This window comes from Balaenoptera borealis, assembly GCF_965194805.1.
Source record: "Balaenoptera borealis genome assembly, chromosome: 3".
NCBI lineage: Eukaryota > Metazoa > Chordata > Mammalia > Artiodactyla > Balaenopteridae > Balaenoptera > Balaenoptera borealis.
The window spans coordinates 86,219,604-86,239,185 of record NC_138866.1 but is presented as its reverse complement, the minus strand read 5'-3'; the positions used below and the strand labels follow the sequence as shown (position 1 = coordinate 86,239,185).

Sequence of the window (19,582 nt, the reverse complement as noted above, 5' to 3'; positions counted from 1 at the left end):
TTGGATCCCTCCCCGCAGCTCTAGTCCTACCCCATGTTCCATTCCTCCTAGACACTCAGACATAGAACTTACCTCTGGGTTGTGAAGGACCTGGGCAAAGTTTTGATAGGAGTAGGTGCCACTCTGTAGGATAAGGTCTCCCCCAGGCTCTAAACTTTGCCCACTCAAGATCAGTAGTTTGTGAGCTGATGGGCTGCTAAGGAGGTGGTGAACCTAGAGTGGAAGGAGAGGACTGGTCACAGAGAGAGGAAGCCCAGGGAAGGGCACAGAATGTTCCTGGTCCCCCTCAGTTCTGCAAGGACACGCTCCCCACTGGTAGCCCCACAGCACCTCCAGGATGGGGCTGGGATTGTGAGGCAGCTTAGATGGCAGAGAGAGGATGGCTCAAAGCCAAGTCCGGGAATTCCTGGCCTTACAGCAGTAGCACTGGCAAGGGTGGGTTACGGCACTTTCGGCAGGCCCTCATGGCAAAGCACAGGCCCTGGCCTTACCTCGGAGCTGATGCTGTCGGCACTGGGGTTTACCAGGACGATGGTCTCTAGGATCTCACTCTGGTGGCAGAGGGTCCTCTGGCCTGAGGGAGAGATGCAGGAATTTGTATCGAAGGAAGTGGGTATAGACTAAAATGGAGAGGAATTGTGTAGGGCAGGAGAGGAAAGAATGCACTGTCAGAAAACGGGGCTTAGGGGAAAGAGAAGCCTGCTTATCCTGAGATCCTGCCGCTCTGGCTACTGCTGAGTAAGGTCTAGGGACTGGCTCCTGCAGCCCTTCCCTTTCAGGGTTTCCTCCTCCCCTCTCCCACAATGGCTGTCTTCTCCCTCCCTTCATCTGCCACCCCCTCTGCCTGGAACTCCCGCCTCAGACTGCCCTGGAGACAAGAACCTTTTGTCCCTGTCTGTCCCTCTCGAGCACTAAGCTCCTGGTGCTGCCTGGGGATGGGGGGCTCAGCTGAAGGGAGAGCCTCTCGGAGGATGATCCTCACTCAGCTCCGTCCTCACTAGCTTGCCTCTGCCCTGGGCTTTCTTGCCAGAGTGCCTGGAAATGAGACGGGCGCTTCTGTGCAGTGAGTACAGACTCTTCATCCTCCTTTCAAACCCCCATCCAAGGCCAGAAGTCCCATTCCAAAAGACTCAGAGAAGTCTGCGGCTATCTAAACCCTTGGGGGTTGGTTACAATGCAGAGGAGAAATAGGACCTCTTGTCCTGTGCTCTGGTTCCTCAGAGGCCGAGCCTGCACTCACAAACATGCACACAATCATACTGTTTCCACCACCAAAGGTTTCACAGCTCCCCCTCCCACCTCACCTTCATGTCCCCAGGCTCCAGAAAGACCTGGTTCACTCCCCACAGCCCATCCCTTTCAAACAGTTTCTCCTCTCATCCTTGCACCTCTCCTGTGGGCCTTCTGTCATGGAGAGGGGAGTCTGGGATTCACAAACAAGAAACAGATAAGGCAGGAGAGGTTCAGAGTGTTCCCCAGGCTATGGAGGAACATAATACACCGTCAAATCCCCTCTCTACTTCCCTTATCCAGGCTCACATGAAACACCAAGCAATGCAGCAAAGAAAAAAAGTGCCAGGTTAGACAGGAGATCCTGAAGAAGGATGCTGCCATCCCGTTCCTGCCCTTACCAACTGCAGCACACAGTGGAGTTACCTTACAAACATGGAGTTGAACAGATGGTCTGGGGAGTGGGCTGTCTGGAGGATATTGGTGGGAGGACACATAACCTGTCCCCCAGACCCTCTTCTGTGACCCAGCGCTCTCTCCTCTTTCTGGGGCTCAGACAAGAGGACCCTGGGGCCAGGGCCTTTGTTAAGCGGAAGAGCGATGGTGCCAGGATCGGGCAGATCTGGCAGCACTGGGCTGCAGTTGCAGCTGCGGGGGAAATGAACTAGGGATGGTGTCAGAAGACCAAGCCCCGCACAGGGTAGGTGGGGCCCATGAGGAGTTCAAGCATTCTCTTCTATTAATTTGGGAGTTGAGGGACACTTTGAGGTCAGTTCAGAGGATGAGAACCACCTCAGAGACATGCATGGGCAGGGCTTGGGCAGGTGAGGGATGAGGGATATACCATGGTTCGGGGAGCGGCCGGCCCTAGGCTGGCTCTAAGCAGTTTAGCTTAGAAGGGCAGTTCCTCTCCCCCAACACCCACTCGCGACACACAACACGAACACACAAGGTCACACATTTGAGCTAGGAGGGCCAGAAAGAGAAAGATCTGGGGTACGGGTGGATTTGCTTTCTATCTACTACCCGCCTTCCCCAGTCTACCATTCCCTGCAGTCCCCTAGACTGGCTTATAACCACTAGACTTCTCTGATCCCAGTACTTGCCTTGGCGCAAGACCCTACCCCTCAGCCACGTGCTCTCCGGTTGTGACTGGCAACTACATGGCTTACACCTTGTGCTCCCCCTTTTCAGGCCTGGGGGAAAGCCCTGTTTCTCTCTTCTACGCACCCCGCAATCCCACTGAAGGCAATTGACTTGTTTTTCCTCCTTCTTCGGAGAGGACACCTGGTGAGGCAGGGGCCCGTCCCTTTGCCAGAGATGGGGCTGGGGGGTGAGCTGCGGGTGCTGAGGCTGAGCGGGCGGGAAGGCAGGTGTCTCCGCAGGGAGGCGGCCGGGGAGGGGGGGGGCGCCCGGGCAGCTGCAGTCTGCCGCAGTGTGTGAGCGAGTGTGAGTGTGCGCGCTGAGCTCAGGCTCCAGCTCCGCCCCCCCCCATCCCCCCCACAGCATGACAAGTCATTTTCTTGGCTGCCTCTACACGGGGGGCGGGGAGGGGGGGACGCAGAGAGGGAGAAGGAACTGGCTTCTCTGTTCAGAGCCCCCATCTTGGGAAGGGAAGCAGAGATGAGGTGGGGGGGGGGGCGTGACTGGGAACCTGTGGGGTTGACAGGACGGGGAATGCGGGGCAGCTGCTGGGGAGGGAGTGCTCTCAATCTCCGGAGCGGCCTCTCCATCCCCGGAGCGAGCCAGAAAGGGGGGCTCGCAGCCCAAGTTTCAAGCTCGTCGCAGGGAATGGGTGTGGGGAGCACGCTGCAAATAGGTTGGTCTGTGAGGAGGCGCATGCCACGTCTTAATGACCCTTTCCTCCCTTCTTTTCCATAGTGTCCCCACCTTCCCATACTTGGCAAAAACTCACAGTCCCGTTCACCCCCCAGCATAGGAGCAGCTGAGCAATCTAGCAGCTGACACCCAGAGACCCTCCCATCAGGTGCCTTCCCATAACATCAGCCTTTCCCTCAGATTCTTCTGCCCCTACCAAAGACAGAGCCCCCAAACGCCACCAGAGCCCCAGGCCTCGGGGCAGAGCCAGTGACACCACCCTCTGCGGCTGCCCCTAGGCGGCTGGCTCCCAGCTCAGCCCGCGAGGTGGCCTGTCACGGTCCCGGCCCCATTGGCCTCCGCCTGGTTCTGGGTCCAGGCTGGCCCCACAGCCAGTTCATCTCCTCTCTCTGTTCCCCCCACCCTGCCCACCCCCGCTGGGCTAGTTCCAGACATACCAGATGAAGTATCAACTCCCTTCCCATTACCCGCATCCCACCTCCCTATCACAGCATCCCCCGTGCCCCACGCCAAGCCCTTTGGTTCGGTTCGGTTCTTACCCTGGGGTGTGGGAGAGAGACCCTCATCGAGGCTGTGGCTCCGGCCTCAGCCGGCAGCTTCAGGGAAGCGTCTGCGGCACTAGGGGTGGGAGTGGGGGGGGGGCGCTTGATGGTGAGGGCGGCGCCAGGGCGGGGAAGAGGGGCTGGTCCATGACGAGGCACTGGAGACTTAACTGTTTCTTTGCCTTCACAATGTCAGTGCTCTGGTGCTTCTGCTTGGCTGGGAGCTGAGGAGTTGTCTAGCAGCTCAGAGCCAGGGTGGTCTCCAATGGCCCACAGGGCCCTTCTCCCCCAACCCCGCTTAGTTAAGAAATATTCTTTTAGCATCAGCCAAAAGACCAAAGCCCTGTGCTACACACTGGGGGGACATAGGAGGTATGGGCTGCTTGGGCCCTCCCCCTTCTCTCCGGAACCATCTGCTGCCTCTCCCCTCAGACTCGGGGAGTGACCGTCAATCCCTGGAGGAGCAGGAGACAAAGAGGCTGGGGGCCTGAAAGCATGGGGTAGGAGTGAGGGGGGACTACTTGAGAAGGCTGGGGACGACTGAAGGGAGGGAGTTGCGCTGAGCTCTGCTGGCTTCTGAGCCACAGCTGTAGAAATGGGGTGGGAGTGCAGAAATAAGTCTCATTTTAGGTTGGAGGGTAGTTTGAAATTCTGGAGTGGACACATGGTCCTTGGTCCATCTCTAGCCCATCGGGGGTGGGGCACAGGGGCCCTAAGACCGCATACAGTTCTGTGCCGATGCAGCACAGCACAGCGGCCACACAGGCACTGATGCTTGGGATTCTTGGTCATTGGGTATGAAGAGGCATTTTCTGAAGATTCAGGGCACTTTCTGCCTTTCAGTGAAATAGTTAAAGGGATGAAGGAATATCACCAGGGCCCCAGGCGTACAAGATTTTCTTACTCTAGGCCAATTATTAAATGTCACAGAAAGTACTCTTCGGACTAAAAAGATCTTGTAATGACTTTGTAGGGTGTTGGGTCCCTGTTCTCCTTGTCTCTGCACTTTGCTATGTCTCTTTGATGTCTCCATTTTATAGGATCTTAATCCTTCTAATATTGGCCCTGTTTCCCTTAGTCTCTACCCCTGTCTCAGATTTGGTGACACATGCTCTAGGACTCAAAGAGAGGACCTGGAGAGCTCCAGCACTTAGTTCCAACAGGGCAATGCTCATGTTCCCACATAGTCCTTCCCTGCCCTCTTCCCTTCCATCAACCCTCCCCAGTCCTGGCCGATTGCTATTGCCTTCCTCACAATGACATCCACCCACTCTTAGCCCAGCACCAGCCCCACCCTTGCCCCTGGCTGCCAAGAGCTGCTTTTGAAGGTCAGAGAAGCCAAAATAGTCTCTGCTCTCAGCATCCCCATCCCCCCTAAACTGCCACCAGAGGAGAGGAGGAGCTGAGTCACCAGTGCAAGGGGGGAGGGGGACTCCAGAGGGGGAGGAATCCTTGCTGAGGTCCGGGGATGCAAAGCAGCAACATGGCAACAGCCCCACTTGGATAGAGGAGGCCAGCTACAGAGATATACAACACAAAGCAGGCTGAGTTCCGAACATCACAAAGGGGAAACACCTCCTTTCTGCAACTTCATAGTTCTTATTTCCTCCCACCTCAAACCTTCCATCTCCTCCCTGCTTTCTGGAGCTTTCTGGAGTGTGCAAAAAGGGAAACTTGAGTAGACATGTAGCTTGAGAACAAAATAACATTTCTCAGCCCAACACAGAGCCCACCCTTATTCTCAGCTGTTACCCCCAAGGGCCACACCCTGGGCAAGGTTCCAACTCCCAGTGGAGTTTTCCTTCAGCCCTCACCCTCTGAACAGCCACCCACCACAACCACACCTCCACCCGCTGTGTTCCTCGGCTCTGCTGCAATGAAATGGTGAGACGCCAAAGATGAGAGGGAGGCCTGAGCTCAGACACAAAGTGAGATCGCAAGTCCTGGATTTGAGACCCCTCTCTACCATTTTTTTACTAATCATGCTTTTCAACAAGCCACTTAAGCCCTCTGAAAGCTTGCTTCCTGAATTATAAAATGAGTGTAATATTAGTACCATCCTCCAATAATGCTATGAGGAGTGAATGACATAAAAGATGAAAAAGTCCTTCATTCCTAGAATCCTAAACCTGCAATGCACAAATACCACTGGAAGTCTGTCTCCCTTTTGTGGAAGACTTATGAGAGGTCACCTAGGTGATCAGGGAAATCCTAAACCAGAATCTCAACTCTAGAGTAACTTAGCTCCCAGGTAAACCCAGGTGCCTGGGAGGTGCCCTGCAGGAAGGGACTTAAAATACTCTTCATGTCCCTCCTTTCCCATTTCTGACAGCAATGCAAAACCCAGTTCTAGGGTCCAATGAGCTGTTGTATTAATTCAGAATAGTCTTCATGTTTGCAGAAGTAAAGGAACTAACACTTCCTGAGTGAGTGCATCAGTGGTGATGCAGAGTCAGACAGAAGGCTTCCAAACTGGTCCTCCAGCCTGTGTTCTTTTAGTCCTAGAATATCCATCATGAATTATAAATTATGAAGCCCTCTCCCTTTCTTATATGTGCCCAATAGTAGAAGTAGTATTAGAGTGTCATTTAAGCTCAGTTTCCCACTGCTCTAATCATTTCTGGGTTTGTTTTAAAATTCTTAGAAGCTCCAGATATTTTTGCAGGTGTTAAAAAGGAAGGCTCCAAGTCACCACTGGAGACAAAAGTGGTGCAAATTCACCTTGGAAAGCCTTTACCACATTTGACCACTAGAAGGAGCTGGGCCACTGACGCTCCATCAAAGGGTCCCCTCCTTTTCTGTGTGTGTGTGTGTGTGTGTGTATGTGTATGTGTATGTGTGTAGGGGGTAGTGGCAGGAATGATTACGCTCTCCCTATCATAGCAAGATAAATTTTTGTCCTCCTTTTCAACATTTTGGCCCAGGGCTTGAGGAGAGGTGAGAGGGATGGTGGCCCAGCCTATGGGGTGGGCAGAAAGGATTAAATCATAAGGTACTAGCATATTCCATTGAGCCCATCCCAGCAGCCTGGTTCCCTCTGCCTCCCCACTAATGGAGGCTGAAGGGAGGGGAAGTGTCTGCAGCTGCTCTGGGCTGTTGTCTGCTGGGACAGCTGAAAGAGGAGCCAGCAGGGGTGGGGCTGTGGCTGTCTTGGGCCTTGTGGGGTTTTCCAGGAAATTCTCCACTATTCTCCAGGGACATAGACAGGCCACCATGAAAATGTCCAAACCTAAGAAAACTCAAAAGTAAGCCCTGATCTTGGGTATAATGGCCCTAAGCCCATTGAGGACACCATGGTAAAACTCTTTGCTTGAAAAGATCTAGTAGGTGCTTGTATATCAGTGCATGTTTCTGAGAGGTCCCTGAGAGTAACTATGCATCTCCCTGTAAGTGTTTTCCCAAGCATCCCCAAATCTTAATCTGAAGAATGGCTAGGTGTTTTGGTTTAAGTTCTGTTCATTCTTACATCATTCCAGAAAGCATCCTACTCTTACATCCATGTCTAAAAGGACAAGGTTGGAGAATTCAATGTGAATTAATAACATCAGCAGATACTCCCCAAACTTCAGTCATTAATTTCAAGCTGCCGTCCCTTTATCCAGCCTTGCACCAAAGCTCCTAGGATTAATAAAGTGGTAAAACTGTTGATTTTAACATTATTAGAGCTAATGGAGGAAGCCATGAAATGAGTAACACTAAACAGAAGGCAGTCTCAAAACAGTGACTGGTTACCTTCATAGGAAGCCAGTCACATCAAGAAGATGCCAGCCTAACATTTTTAAAATGCTGCACATATTCCTAAGATAATGGAGCATTAGTCATATTAACCATGTCTTCTCTCTCCAGGAGCAGCAGAGGAGTAGGTGATCAGGGAAGTGACCAACCATGTGGCAGTTAGCAGGAGGAGCAGGAAAAGAAGGGAAGTGACTATCTATTATGCTGGATAATTGAGAATTATCTGTATAAGATACGAATTCAGTCATTTGATGGCAGTGACTGTTGAGTTGGGTGGATTTATATTCCGTAAAGACACTGGTGTATGAATTGGTTTGTCAACATTTACCAATAACATGAGCAGATGCCCAGCACTTTTATAATGGGGTGTAGGACTTTCTGCAGTCTCCCCACAGATATTGTCGTGGAATAATAACTCCTAAAATATTATTTTCTCAAATTCCTGATCATTTCTCCCACACAGCAGAATGGGAAGCTGCATCCTGTGAACTTTGATCTCAGTGCCAAACCTCAAAGTATGACTAGTTCTTGCAGCAGTAAATCCAGGAAACCCTGCTTCCACTCTGGATTTCATGGTGCTCATCAGCCTTTAGTACAAGGTTTCTGCTCTGCTCTGGACATCTGTTGACTGAGCCAAAGGAGCCAGAAACCCTGAAAGCTGGAGGATAGGCTGTGCAGCCTGAGGGAAAGTGCTAAGCAAGGATCTGGGAAGGTGAGTGGGAGGTTCAAGGGTCTCTGCAAAGGGAAGCAAGGAGGCCAGGGCATACAGAAAGGGGAACAAACAAAAAAAGTGATTTTTAACTTGGGAGATGACTGATCACTCAAGAGGTACCACATTCCCTTACTGCACGTCAGTGGCTGTCCATAAACCACCCTCTTCTCAGGTAGAAATTATGTTCTCCAGGCTTCCTCCACCATCATACCATCTGTCTGCGAAGTGTACTGGGTACGTGGGGATAGCTAAAGAGCTTTACAACTTTCCGCTCAGGAGTCCCTCCCTCCTCCCTGACTCAAACTTCCCACAAGACCAGTTCTGCCAGGGAGACTGGACTTCTGCTCTTCTGTGACCAGCCCTCACCCAAAGGACTGAGACAAATGACACTGGTTCCTAACCTTTGACCTCTGAGGAGAAGTGAGCTAGGTGCCGGGTAATGAAGAGTCTCAATTGTTGGTTCAAGTCAATGGATGATAAATCAATGTTCCAGGAGAGAATCCCTGTGAGAGAAAAACAAAGAGGGACCTAGATAAGGTCAGAGGGATTGGACTTGTGGGAGCATTTCCAAGCTCACAGAAGGGGTAAGGAGAGGGAGGGGATAAGGATGGCTGCCATGATCAGCCTCACTAATGTCTTTAAGAAATGTGGCTAGTGCCTATGTTCAGCTCCCATACTGTGCCTTTCTTGGGCTTTGCTGAGCCAGAGGGAGGAGGGCAGAGTTTAGGCTAAATTTGGTCATTAATGAGTTTGTATGTAGGAATTTTCTTGCGCAGTTGCCCAATTGTGATAGAAGTGACACCCAAGGGCCCATTCCCAGATACTAGGGACTGCCTTCCCGATACAGGTAAGTAGGATTCTAAACTCTCCTTGTGTGGCCCCCTCCTTGCCTCCACTCCCCCGCGGCATGCTTCCACCCGCAGGTGGCTTCGCAGCACTGCGCCACAGGCACTGGAGGACTGAGGAGCTTGTGGCCACGAAGGTCACTCTCTCAGGTTGGCCGCTGGCACTGGGATATTTGAGATTTGTCTGCGGCGTTCAAAACGCACCCTGTTCCTGTTCAGACGCCCTAAAGAAGAAACTAAGGTAGGGACATGGACTCTCCAGGGGGTGGTGACGACTTTCAGGACCTCTGGCCCAAGACACTGCGGTAGAGAGGGGTGTAACCAGAGGGCCCCCCACCCAGGCACTGCCCAGCCCCCCCCCCCTTCCCCACGCTCCCCCCTGCCTCAGGGAGATTGCGGAACGCCATGGGGTGTGCGGGAAGGATGGAGATGTGAGATGTTGGCAGCTTGGGAGGATATGAACGCGTGACACAGAAGATGCAGGTGACAGGGGCTGATGATTCAGATTAACAGGGTGCGCAGATCTCAGAAAGTGCACGCTAGGGATGGAGGATGCACATGGCAGAGAAGCACGGGATGGAGGATGTCCCGAGCGCAGCCAGAACAGCAAGCTCACCTTGCTCAAGGTGGGCCCGAACGGCCCTCAGCTGATTCTCTGTACCGATATCGCCGATCACGATGAGCAAAGAGTGTTTCCGCAGGTCCCAGCGTGCCGCCGCCACCGCGGCTCCGGCCTCGCACAGCGGCTCCGCTGGGTTCTGAGCCAACGGAGAGCCGGGGCTTCGGAGCCCTAGCCCGGGACTTGTCTCCATGGCAACGTCGAAAGGCCGCCAGGGCCCAGCCTCGGTCTCCATGGAAACTCCGTTGGAGTGCTAGGCCGGCAGCATCCGCTGCAGGGAGAGTGCGCGCAGTTCTTAAAGGCCGGCGGCAGGAGCCGCTCATTGGCTGCTGCCTGTCGGGGGGCGGACCAGTGGCGCCGCAGGGGCCGGGCTGGGGCCGCGTGCTCCGGCTCTGCGGTTTCGCTGTGCCTGGGGGGGGCGGGGGCGTGGCTGTCCCCCTTCGCCCCCACTCGTTTTCCAGAGGGAGCTCCCACTCCGACTTGAGTAGGGATGGGGGCTCTGAGAGCCGGATGGAGGGGCGAGTCTATTGCCTCGGCGCCAGAAGAAGCTTCTAGTTAGGATATTTCCCGGATAAGTGCTGTCTGGCAATTCCGCAGCCTCGCCCGAACTGAGGGGAGCCATCTTGTCCCTCTCTGCCTCTGAGTTTGTTTGGGTGCATCGTTCTTTGTCGGTGTGTCTGTATTATCATTGTCTGGAGCTTTTTTTTTTTTTTTTTCCTTCTGTCACTGCCTGCCAGGGTCCTACATTGCGTCCTCGGTGTTCCTATCCTCATTGCCTCAGGCCCTGGGTGTGCTCTGGAGGGCTGTGCAGTATTGGAGGGACAGAATGACCTTCCGGCCCTGAGTCCCTGGTGAGTTGTTATTCCGAAGATAGTGGTTGGCTCATCGCCATCTCTGCTGAGTGCAATGAGCTCAGACTGCAGCAAGGGGGGTTTGAGTAAAACCCAGGAAAGACCTACCCAACTGCAAGTAATGTGACACAGTGAGTTGGGTAACCTTGGGAGACAATGGTATTACTTCCCCCAGGGAATTCTCAAAATAGAAGGGGCAATGTTTGAACCAGTGAAGAGGTTGGCCCTTCCAAAATTAAAACCAAAACAAAAGAAAAACCAGGGGATGTGAAAGAGGACTGAGGAGGCTGGCACCGTTTTATGACTGACTGGAACATCCTTGTAAAAATGGTGTGGTGATGTAAGTCTACCCTCCCCCTTTCCTCAGTGTGTCTCCACCACCTACTCTGCACTCCAGTGTCTTCTTTTACACAGGATACTGAATCATTCTGTATGTGTATGTATCAGACAGAACCTGTCTTTCACCCTAGGGCTCCAGCAGCACTTTTTGGGGTCCCATTTGCCTTATACTTTCCGGATGTACAGGGAAGAAAGGAGCACGGCACCTGATTCAGCAAGGCTGCATGTGAACCACGTTCTCATCCACCTCCTCTCTGGAGGCCCTGAGGAGGATTGGACAGTGTCTGCATTTTGAGTACCTCACAGCAGTCCTGGTTCCTATCATGGAACATGTATTTAGCAAAATATCCAATCCATTCTCCAATTTGGGTATTGGGGCCCTCCCTGAAATGAACATAATATGTCGATTACATCTCAGTTTTTAAAAATGGACAGGGCTCTGAAAATCCTTTTTGTAGCAGAGAGGGAGAAATAGTACTGGCAGAACATAAGACGGTGGGGATGCCTCACCCTATATGACGCATGAGACAATGCTGTGCTACACCTCCACCCCACCATTTGCAGATCTGAATCTGGCAAAGAGCACAGAGAGATGTGCAAGCCTCCTCTTCTGCAATCAGAAAAGAGTGCCACGTGGAGACAGAGCCAGAATAGGTTGTAGGGAGAGGAAGGGGATAGTTACCATAGCAACTGTAGAGATGAAACCTTTAACTAGCACAGGGCCTCAGTATAATGGTCAGCAGCAGTTAACCATAGGCTCTGCTTTCATCAAGTCTGACAAAGAGGTTAGACAATAGATATGAATGGTATAGGGAAGGACCACGCACTGATCAGATGGTAGGGGCAGAAATTCAGGCCTGTGATCTCAGACCCTGCTAGAATTGGCTTTTTAAATAATTAGAGCTGCAGGGGACTTCCCTGGTGGCGCAGTGGTTAAGAATCCGCCTGCCAATGCAGGGGACACGGGTTCGAGCCCTGGTCCGGGAAGATCCCACATGCCGCGGAGCAACTAAGCCCGTACGCCACAACTACTGAGCCTGCGCTCTAGAGCCCGCGAGCCACAACTACTGAGCCCGCGCGCCACAGCTACTGAAGCCCGCGTGCCTAGAGCCTGTGCTCCGCAACAAGAATAGCCACGGCAATGAGAAGCCTGCGCATTGCAACAAAGAGTAGCCCCCGTTCGCCGCAACTAGAGAAAGCCTGTGTGCAGCACTGAAGACCCAATGCAGCCAAAAATAAATAAATTAATTAATTAAAAAAATAATAATAATTAGAGCTGCAAATACGGGTTATGATAGTACTAAAAGAAAACTGTGGAGTGTTAGCATCTATGCTCCAGAATTTTACAACTGAAGACAGAAAACACTGATGGACATACGTACAATGCATCGAAAGCTGAATAAAATCTTTAAAGAAATACATTTATACATGAATTGAGAAGTATATGAAGCCCTATTTTGTGTTTAGGAATAGTTTGCTGTGGCAGGAGCATTCAAAGACCCGTCCATTTGAGAACATATGATATACATGATTGTGAGGCACATGCAGTAGTGTGTGGTGGTTATAGAGCCCACTGCAGTATTTCATTTTTCTGTTTACCCCTTGAACTGACTAGGTATGATCTTTTGGGAACTCTCCTATTCTGTATTCTCTTCCACACTCTTGTCATACAGCATTGGTAGATACAGCAGTTACAACCAATGCTTTCCAAACTATTTGTGATGAAGGACCCTTGAATTGTGGAAGGGATCTCTAGGGATCCATCACTGAAAAAGGAAGTTAGAGGGGGTGTAAAAGGAAGACGGTATTACAGGCTCTTTCCTTGGGTATGCACTGGAGTGGGCACAAGGCAGAAGATATTATGGATCATAAATGGTTTGAAAGGTAATGGTATCCTTGGCTAAGTTTAAGCCACTTAAGGGATTCTCAGCCCCCAGACTTTCGTCAGTTCATAATATATAGTGATAAATACCCAACAGGTAAATCATATACATGCTTAACAAAGTAGGAGGGGCATCTCTAAATTTTTTGTGGAAATAATTTCATTTTTGGTATTTCAATTATTCAAGTTGTCCTCATGAGAAAATCAGAAATTTATTGGAATTAATTACACTCATTCTGAATTATGTATGTGTGGGAGAGGAAGGTACCATAATCCTTTCAATGCTTAGGGTCTCCATAGGACTTAAGCTAGCTCTGATAATTCATAAAGAAAAAATACGGGCTCCTCCCTGCTAGCCCAATGAATGTCTTTAGTTTTTCTGGGGATATGAGCTCGTTTGGCAGAATTCCAGCCTGCTCTGCTGGATTGCATGGTCTCATCAACCAAAATATCCAAAAGGAGGTGTATGCAGCTCACATTCCCATCCTGTACTCAGTTCTGCCTGTAAAGCATTCTTTACACAGAGAGAGGTGTGTTGGATTACAGGATTGATGTGTCAGAAGCTTATCCTTGGCTTTTGGGGAAAATGCTATGATCATAATACATACCAGCAACCATAGGGTCACTTCTTAGCATGAATAGCTGGTTTATCTGCAAAGGCACAGAGTGAAATAACCTCTAATGGGGCACAGAGTAAAATAATCTCTAAAAAGTTTGAGATGGGGAAGAAGTCTGCATTTATTACTCTATCTAGCACACAGAGGAAGCCCACAATAAACATTTGTTGCATAATTTTCCTAATTATTATTTGTCCCCTCAGTAATGGGAAGAGCAAAGGCACTGGGTTTACCCTCCTTGTGCAGAGCATTGCAAAGGACAATGAAGAAACTTCTCCTTTTTCCTCCCTCACTCTCCACACTCTTCTTTTTAAGAAAGTGATTCCCAAATGTGAGAAAGAAATATTTATGGATACTATTTTCTCTTTTCCATTCCATTAGCATCTGAAATGAAAGTTAGTGTTTGGCTGTGGCCTCTGGTAACACCTTTTCCTTTAGTCTGAATAAAGCTGCCTCTTACTGTAGGGATCGCTAAGGACTTCCATGTGATGGTTAAGAGGATGGTGGTACAGAGAATCTATATGTATAACTTAGTTTGGAGGCCATGCCTGTGTATGAATTAAACTTTGCATCTTTTTTCTTTCAAGATATTCATATAATAGAGTTACTTTCCTTCAAGGTATACTTGGGTTGCAGAAACTTTGTTCCCTTTACAATATTACAAACTCACAGATACTTTGTCTTCTCATCAGTTCTTTCTTTCTATCTAATATTTATTTATTTATTTATTTAGGCTGCACCGGGTTCCAGTTGTGGCACGTGGGATCTCAGCTGCGGCATGCATGCGGGATCTAATTCCCCGACCAGGGATTGAACCCAGGCCCCCTGCACCGGGAGCGCGGAGTCTTACCCACTGGACCACCAGGGAAGTCCTCATCAGTTCTTTCTTGAAGATCCTTCATCATACATCCTAACTTCCCTTTCTAATGATACCTCCTGTAAGTACTTTGCATTAACCCCTTCATTCAGTCAATCTGAGCCATTTGCCTTTCCCTCAGCCATTCTTTTTTTATAAATTTATTTATTTATTTTTATTTTTCGCTGTGTTGGGTCTTCGTTGCTGTGCGCAGCTTTCTCTAGTTGTGTCGAGCAGGGGCTAATCTTCGTTGCAGTGCACGGGCTTCTCATTGTGGTGGCTTCTCTTGTTGCTGAGCACGGGCTCTAGGCACATGAGCTTCAGTAGTTGTGGCACGCGGGCTCAGTAGTTGTGGCACACGAGCTTAGTTGCTCCATGGCATGTGGGATCTTCCCGGACCAGGGCTCGAACCTGTGTCCCCTGCATTGGCAGGCGGATTCTTAACCACTGTGCCACCAGGGAAGTCCCCATTCTTGAACTTTCTGTTCAGGCTGCCTCTCTTTCCTTGAGTGTGTTGTTACCCTTAATTCTCATCTAGGGATTTATTTACCTTTACCTTTATAATTTACTTTATTTGTGGAATAAGGTTCCATCTCATCTCACAAAGAATTTAAGGAGTATGGCCTAACTCAAATAACTGCCTCTCTGAAACTGACTTCCTCACTTGCCAACTGTGTGAACTTAGGCAAGTTCTCATCCTCTCTGTGCTTCAGTTTTCTCATCTGTCAAATTATTAGTAATAGCACCCCACCTTAAGGATTATTTTGAGAATTAAGCGGGATAATCTTTTAAATATGCTTAGAACAATGCCTAGAATTCATTTTTTAAGTCATTCATCCAGTAATATTTATTGAGCACTTACTGTGTGCCAGCAAATAAAACACAAAGATCCCTGCTCTTGTGGAGCTTATGTTCTAGTTGGGGAGACAAATAATAAATAATAAATAGGTATATAGTATGTCAGAAAGTGATTAGTGCTGTGGCAAAAAAGAAAAAAATATGGTAAGGGTGATTGAGAATGCTGGAGCAGGGTGTGGTGATGGGGAAGAATGGTGAAGGGGCAGGAAAGATTGCAATTTTAAAGGGGCTGGTCAGGGTGAGCCTTATTAAGATGAGACTTAAGCAGACTTGAAGGAAGTAAGGGGGTTGGCCATTTGGGTATCTGGTAGTGAGTCTTGTAGGCAGAGAGGATAGCCAGTACAAGGTCCCTAAGGTAGGGGTATGCCTGGTATATTCAAGGCATAGCTGGAGCCCACTGTGGCTGGAGCAGAGGAGTGAAAGAAAGAGGAATAGGAGATGAGATTGGAGATAATAGAGGCCAGATTACATAGGGCCTTGTAGGCATTGTTAGGACTTTGGTTTTTACTCTGAGTGAATTAGGGAGCATACGCAGGCATTTGAACAGAGGAATGGTATGGTTTGATGTAGATTTTTACAGGATCACTTTGGCTGCTGTATTGAGAATAGACTGTAGAGGCTGTAAGGATTAAAGTGGGAAACCACTCTCATGATGTCCAGCACTGGACTCCGATCACCCCTGAGGATGAAGTGCCCGCCGGACTTTGACACCTGGGGGTCTAAGGGGCCATGGTTAAAAATAATAATAATACACTGGGAAACCAGCCAGGGGACTTGCAGTAATCTTGGTGAGCAATGATGTAGCTCAGATCAGAGCAATGTCAGTGGAGATGGTGGGATGCTAGACACACAGTATTTTAAAGGTAGAACCAATCTGATTTCCTGCCTCCCAAATGGGGAGTGAGAGAGAAAGAGAGTAAATAGTGACTCCAAAGATAAATGAAAAACTTTTCAAAAGTTATCTATAGGAGGAAAGAAGAAACAGATTGTAAGGCAGCCAGGGATGGAAGGTAGACTTTTTGAATTTTTCTTATTTTGTAAATTTGACATTGGAATCATGTAAATGTTTTACATAAGTATAAAACAAAATTAAATCAAAATGACCAATCTGATAAACAACCTGTCACAGAATATATTTTTAAAAATCTACAAATCAATAAAAAAAGACAACCCAATTATAAAGTGGCCAAGCAATTTGAATGGATTTTCACAAGAGATGATATACAAATGACCAATAAATACATGAAAAAGTGTTCAACATTATTAGTCCTAAGGAAATGCAAATTAAAATCACAGTGGGGAGTCCCCTGGTGGCCTAGTAGTTAGGACTTTGGGCTTTCACTTCCATGGCCAGGGTTCAATCCCTGATCAGGGAACTGAGATCCCTCAAGCTGCATGGCACAACCAAAAAATTAATAATAATAATAAAAAATAAAACCACAGTGTAACATCACTTACCCACAAAATGGCAAAAATTAAAAGACCAATAACACCAAATGTGAGCAAGGATGTGGAACAACTAAGACTCTTAATATACTGCTAATAGTAGTGTAAAATGTTATAACGGCTTTATAAAAGTATTTGGAAGTTTCTTATAAAACTAAACATCTACACTATGACCTAGAAATTCCATTCCTAGGCATTTACCCAAGAAAGGTCAACACACGTATGTCCACAAAGAGATTTGCGATAGTTGTTCATAGCAACTTTATTCATAATAGCCAAAACCTGGAAACAACCCATCCATCAGTAGGAAAATGGATAAACAAATTGTGTTACCTTCATGCAATAGAATACTACTCAGCTATAAAAAGAAACTACAAATATACACAACATAGATGAAAAATAAAAAACATTATGCTGAAACAAAAGAAACAAAACACAAAAGAATATTTTTTGGTCTCCTGAGAAGTAGATACCAAGACGTGATTAGACGTGCAAGAGATTTATTGGGGGAGTATATTAGTTATCTATTGCTTTGAAACAAATTACTCCAACATTTAGCAGCCTAAAATAACAAACATTTATTATCTCACATAGTTTCTAAGGATCTGAAACCCAGGAGCAAATTAGGTGGGTGGTTTTGACTTAGGATTTCCCATGAGGTTACCGTCATGATGTCAGTTGGGGTTACGGTAATCTGAAGGCTTGACTGAGGCTGTATGATCTGCTTCCAAGATGGCTCATTCACATGGCTGTTGGCAGGAAACCTCAACTCCTCACCTTGTAGGACTCTCCATAGGTCTGCTTGAGTATCCTCATGACCACTGGCTTCTCCCAGAGCAAGTGAACCAAGAAAGTAAGGAGGGAGCTATAATGCCTCTTTATGACATAGCGTTGGAAGTTAGGCATCATCACTTCTGCCTTGTTTTATTTATTAGAAACGAGTCACTGAGTCTAGTCCACTCTCAAGAGGAAGGAAATTGGCTCTACCTTTTGAAGGGAGTGTCACTGAATTTGCGGATATATTTTAAACCACCACAGAGAGAGATCAAGGGAAGGCAGAGAGAGCTTCAGACCAAGATACAGGTCTGACATCTGTGGAAAAGGGAGAGGAAAGGAATGAGGATTTGAAAGGAAGAGTCTTATCCTACAGCATAGGTCCCAAAAAGGTCTGGCCAGGCTGATGAAGAGTCTTCAAGTCAAAGGACCTGTTGGAAGAATCTTTTTTATCACAGGATTGGGCCTGCCTTTGTAGCCCTGTTGTTCTCTGGCATTGGCTGGGATTAGCCTATGGGAGTGTGGCTTTGGTGCAAATGTGGGAGTAGGTCCAGAGTGGCAGCAGGTGTGGTCATCAACCAAATATACTCTCTGAAAGAAGATTTCAGTGATGTGTATTCATGGTCACCACAAGTGCATACTGCATGAATAAGTTTATGTGAAATTCTATATAGAATGGGCAAAACTTATCTACAGTGATAGAAAGCAAATAAGTGGTTACTGGGGCTGGGGAGGGGATGGGAATTGATTGCTAAGGGGTACAAGGGAATTTGGGGTGATGAAAATGTGCTGTACTTGATTATGGTAGTGGTTACACACATATATACATTTGTTGAGTTCATCAAACTTTATACTTAAAGCAGGCACATTTTATTGTACATAAATGATGTATAAAGTTTACTGAAAAACACGATGAACTACCACTTCACATTAACAATACCAAATGTTAGTGAGGATGTGCAGCACCTGAAACTCTCATATGTTGTTAGTGGGAGTATAAAATTATATAACCATTTTGGAAAACCGTTTGTCAGTTTCTTATAAAGTTAAACAAATACTTATCCTATGACCCAGCAGTTCCACTCCTGTATATCAGCCCAAGAGAAATGAAAACGTATGTTCACAAAAAGACATATTTATGAATATTCATAGGAGCTTTATTTATAATGGTCCAAAACAACCCAAATATCCATCAATAGGTGAATTGATAAATTGTGGAACATGTATACAAAAGAATACTACTGAGCTGATACATGCAACAACATGGATGAATCTCAAAAATGTTGTATGCACAAAGAAGATGGATACAAAAGACTACATACTGCATGATTCCATTTATACAAAATTGTTGAACAGCAAAACTAATATATAGTGATAGAAATAAGAATATAGTTGCCATGAAAAACTCTCTGGAGTGAGGAAAATGTTTTATATCTTGACTGGTATACAAGTTTAATAGATGTTTATATTTATCAAAACTCATCAAATTATACAACTAAGAACTGTGCATTTCACTGTATTTAAATTTTACCTCAATTAAAAAATCAAAATGAAGAAAGCAGTCACTAAAAATAAAAATCAAAGTGAAATAAATTAACCTATGTATTGGTAGAATTTTTTCAAATGACTTTAAAATATAATAGTTTAACTGTATATTTTTTTCAAAAAATTTTATTGTGATAAAATACACATATGGGACTTCCCTGACGGTGCAGCGGTTAAGACTCCGTGCTCCCAATGCAGGGGACCTGGTTTTGATCCCTGGCCAGGGTACTAGATCCCACATGCATGCCTCAACTAAGAGTTCGCATGCCACAACTAAGGAGCCCACGTGCCGCAACTAAGGAGCAGGCAAGCCATAACTAAGGAGCCCTCAAGCTGCAACTAAGGAGCCCGCGAGCTGCAACTAAAGGAGCCCGCCTGCCGCAACTAAGACTCGGCACAACCAAATAAATAAATAAATAAATAATAGAATAAAATACACATAAAATTTACCATTTCAACCATTTTTAAGTGTACAGTTTAGTGATATTAAATATGTTCATAATGTTGTGGAATCGTAACCACCATCCGTCTGCATACCCTACCCCTCCTTTTTTTAAGCCTGCAGCACTCAGCGTTCCCAGGTCATCTCCCATCCAAGTGCTAACCAGGCCCAACCCTGCTTAGCTTCTGAGATCAGATGAGATCAGGCACACTCAGGGTGGTATGGCCATAGACACCATACTTCTTTTTATCTTATAAAACTGAAACTCTATACTCATTAAACAATAACTCCCAATTCCCCCCCTACCCCCTAGTTCCTGGTAACCACCATTCGACTTTCTCTATGATTTTGACTGCTCTAAATACCTTATATAAGTGGAATCACACAGTATTTGTCTTTTTGTAGCTGTCTTATTTCACTTAGCATAATGTCCTCAAGATTCATCCATGT

General features: G+C 47.5%; 1 protein-coding gene and 1 long non-coding RNA gene across 3 annotated transcripts in view; one reads left to right on the top strand and one right to left on the bottom strand.

Annotated features, from left to right (window-relative positions):
• The window catches only part of MAP1A (microtubule associated protein 1A), a 20,305-nt gene extending 10,518 nt beyond the window's left edge, over nucleotides 1-9,787 (bottom strand). Inside the window, exons 1-4 of one of the 2 annotated variants that reach the window (XM_082388676.1) lie at nucleotides 9,520-9,787; nucleotides 8,460-8,561; nucleotides 492-574; nucleotides 73-213 (exon numbers count right to left, since the gene is read on the bottom strand). In XM_082388676.1, the coding sequence (XP_082244802.1) occupies nucleotides 73-213; nucleotides 492-574; nucleotides 8,460-8,561; nucleotides 9,520-9,757 (564 nt within the window). In that variant the 5' untranslated portion in view covers nucleotides 9,758-9,787. Of the gene's footprint in view, nucleotides 1-72; nucleotides 214-491; nucleotides 575-3,608; nucleotides 3,717-8,459; nucleotides 8,562-9,519 lie in introns of those variants that run through there. The other variant, XM_082388677.1, reaches the window with a different exon arrangement.
• LOC309627169 lies at nucleotides 3,765-19,582 on the top strand. The gene is made up of 4 exons (XR_014243561.1): nucleotides 3,765-8,058; nucleotides 8,982-9,144; nucleotides 10,260-10,373; nucleotides 13,945-19,582. It is a non-coding gene; the product is annotated as an uncharacterized lncRNA (long non-coding RNA).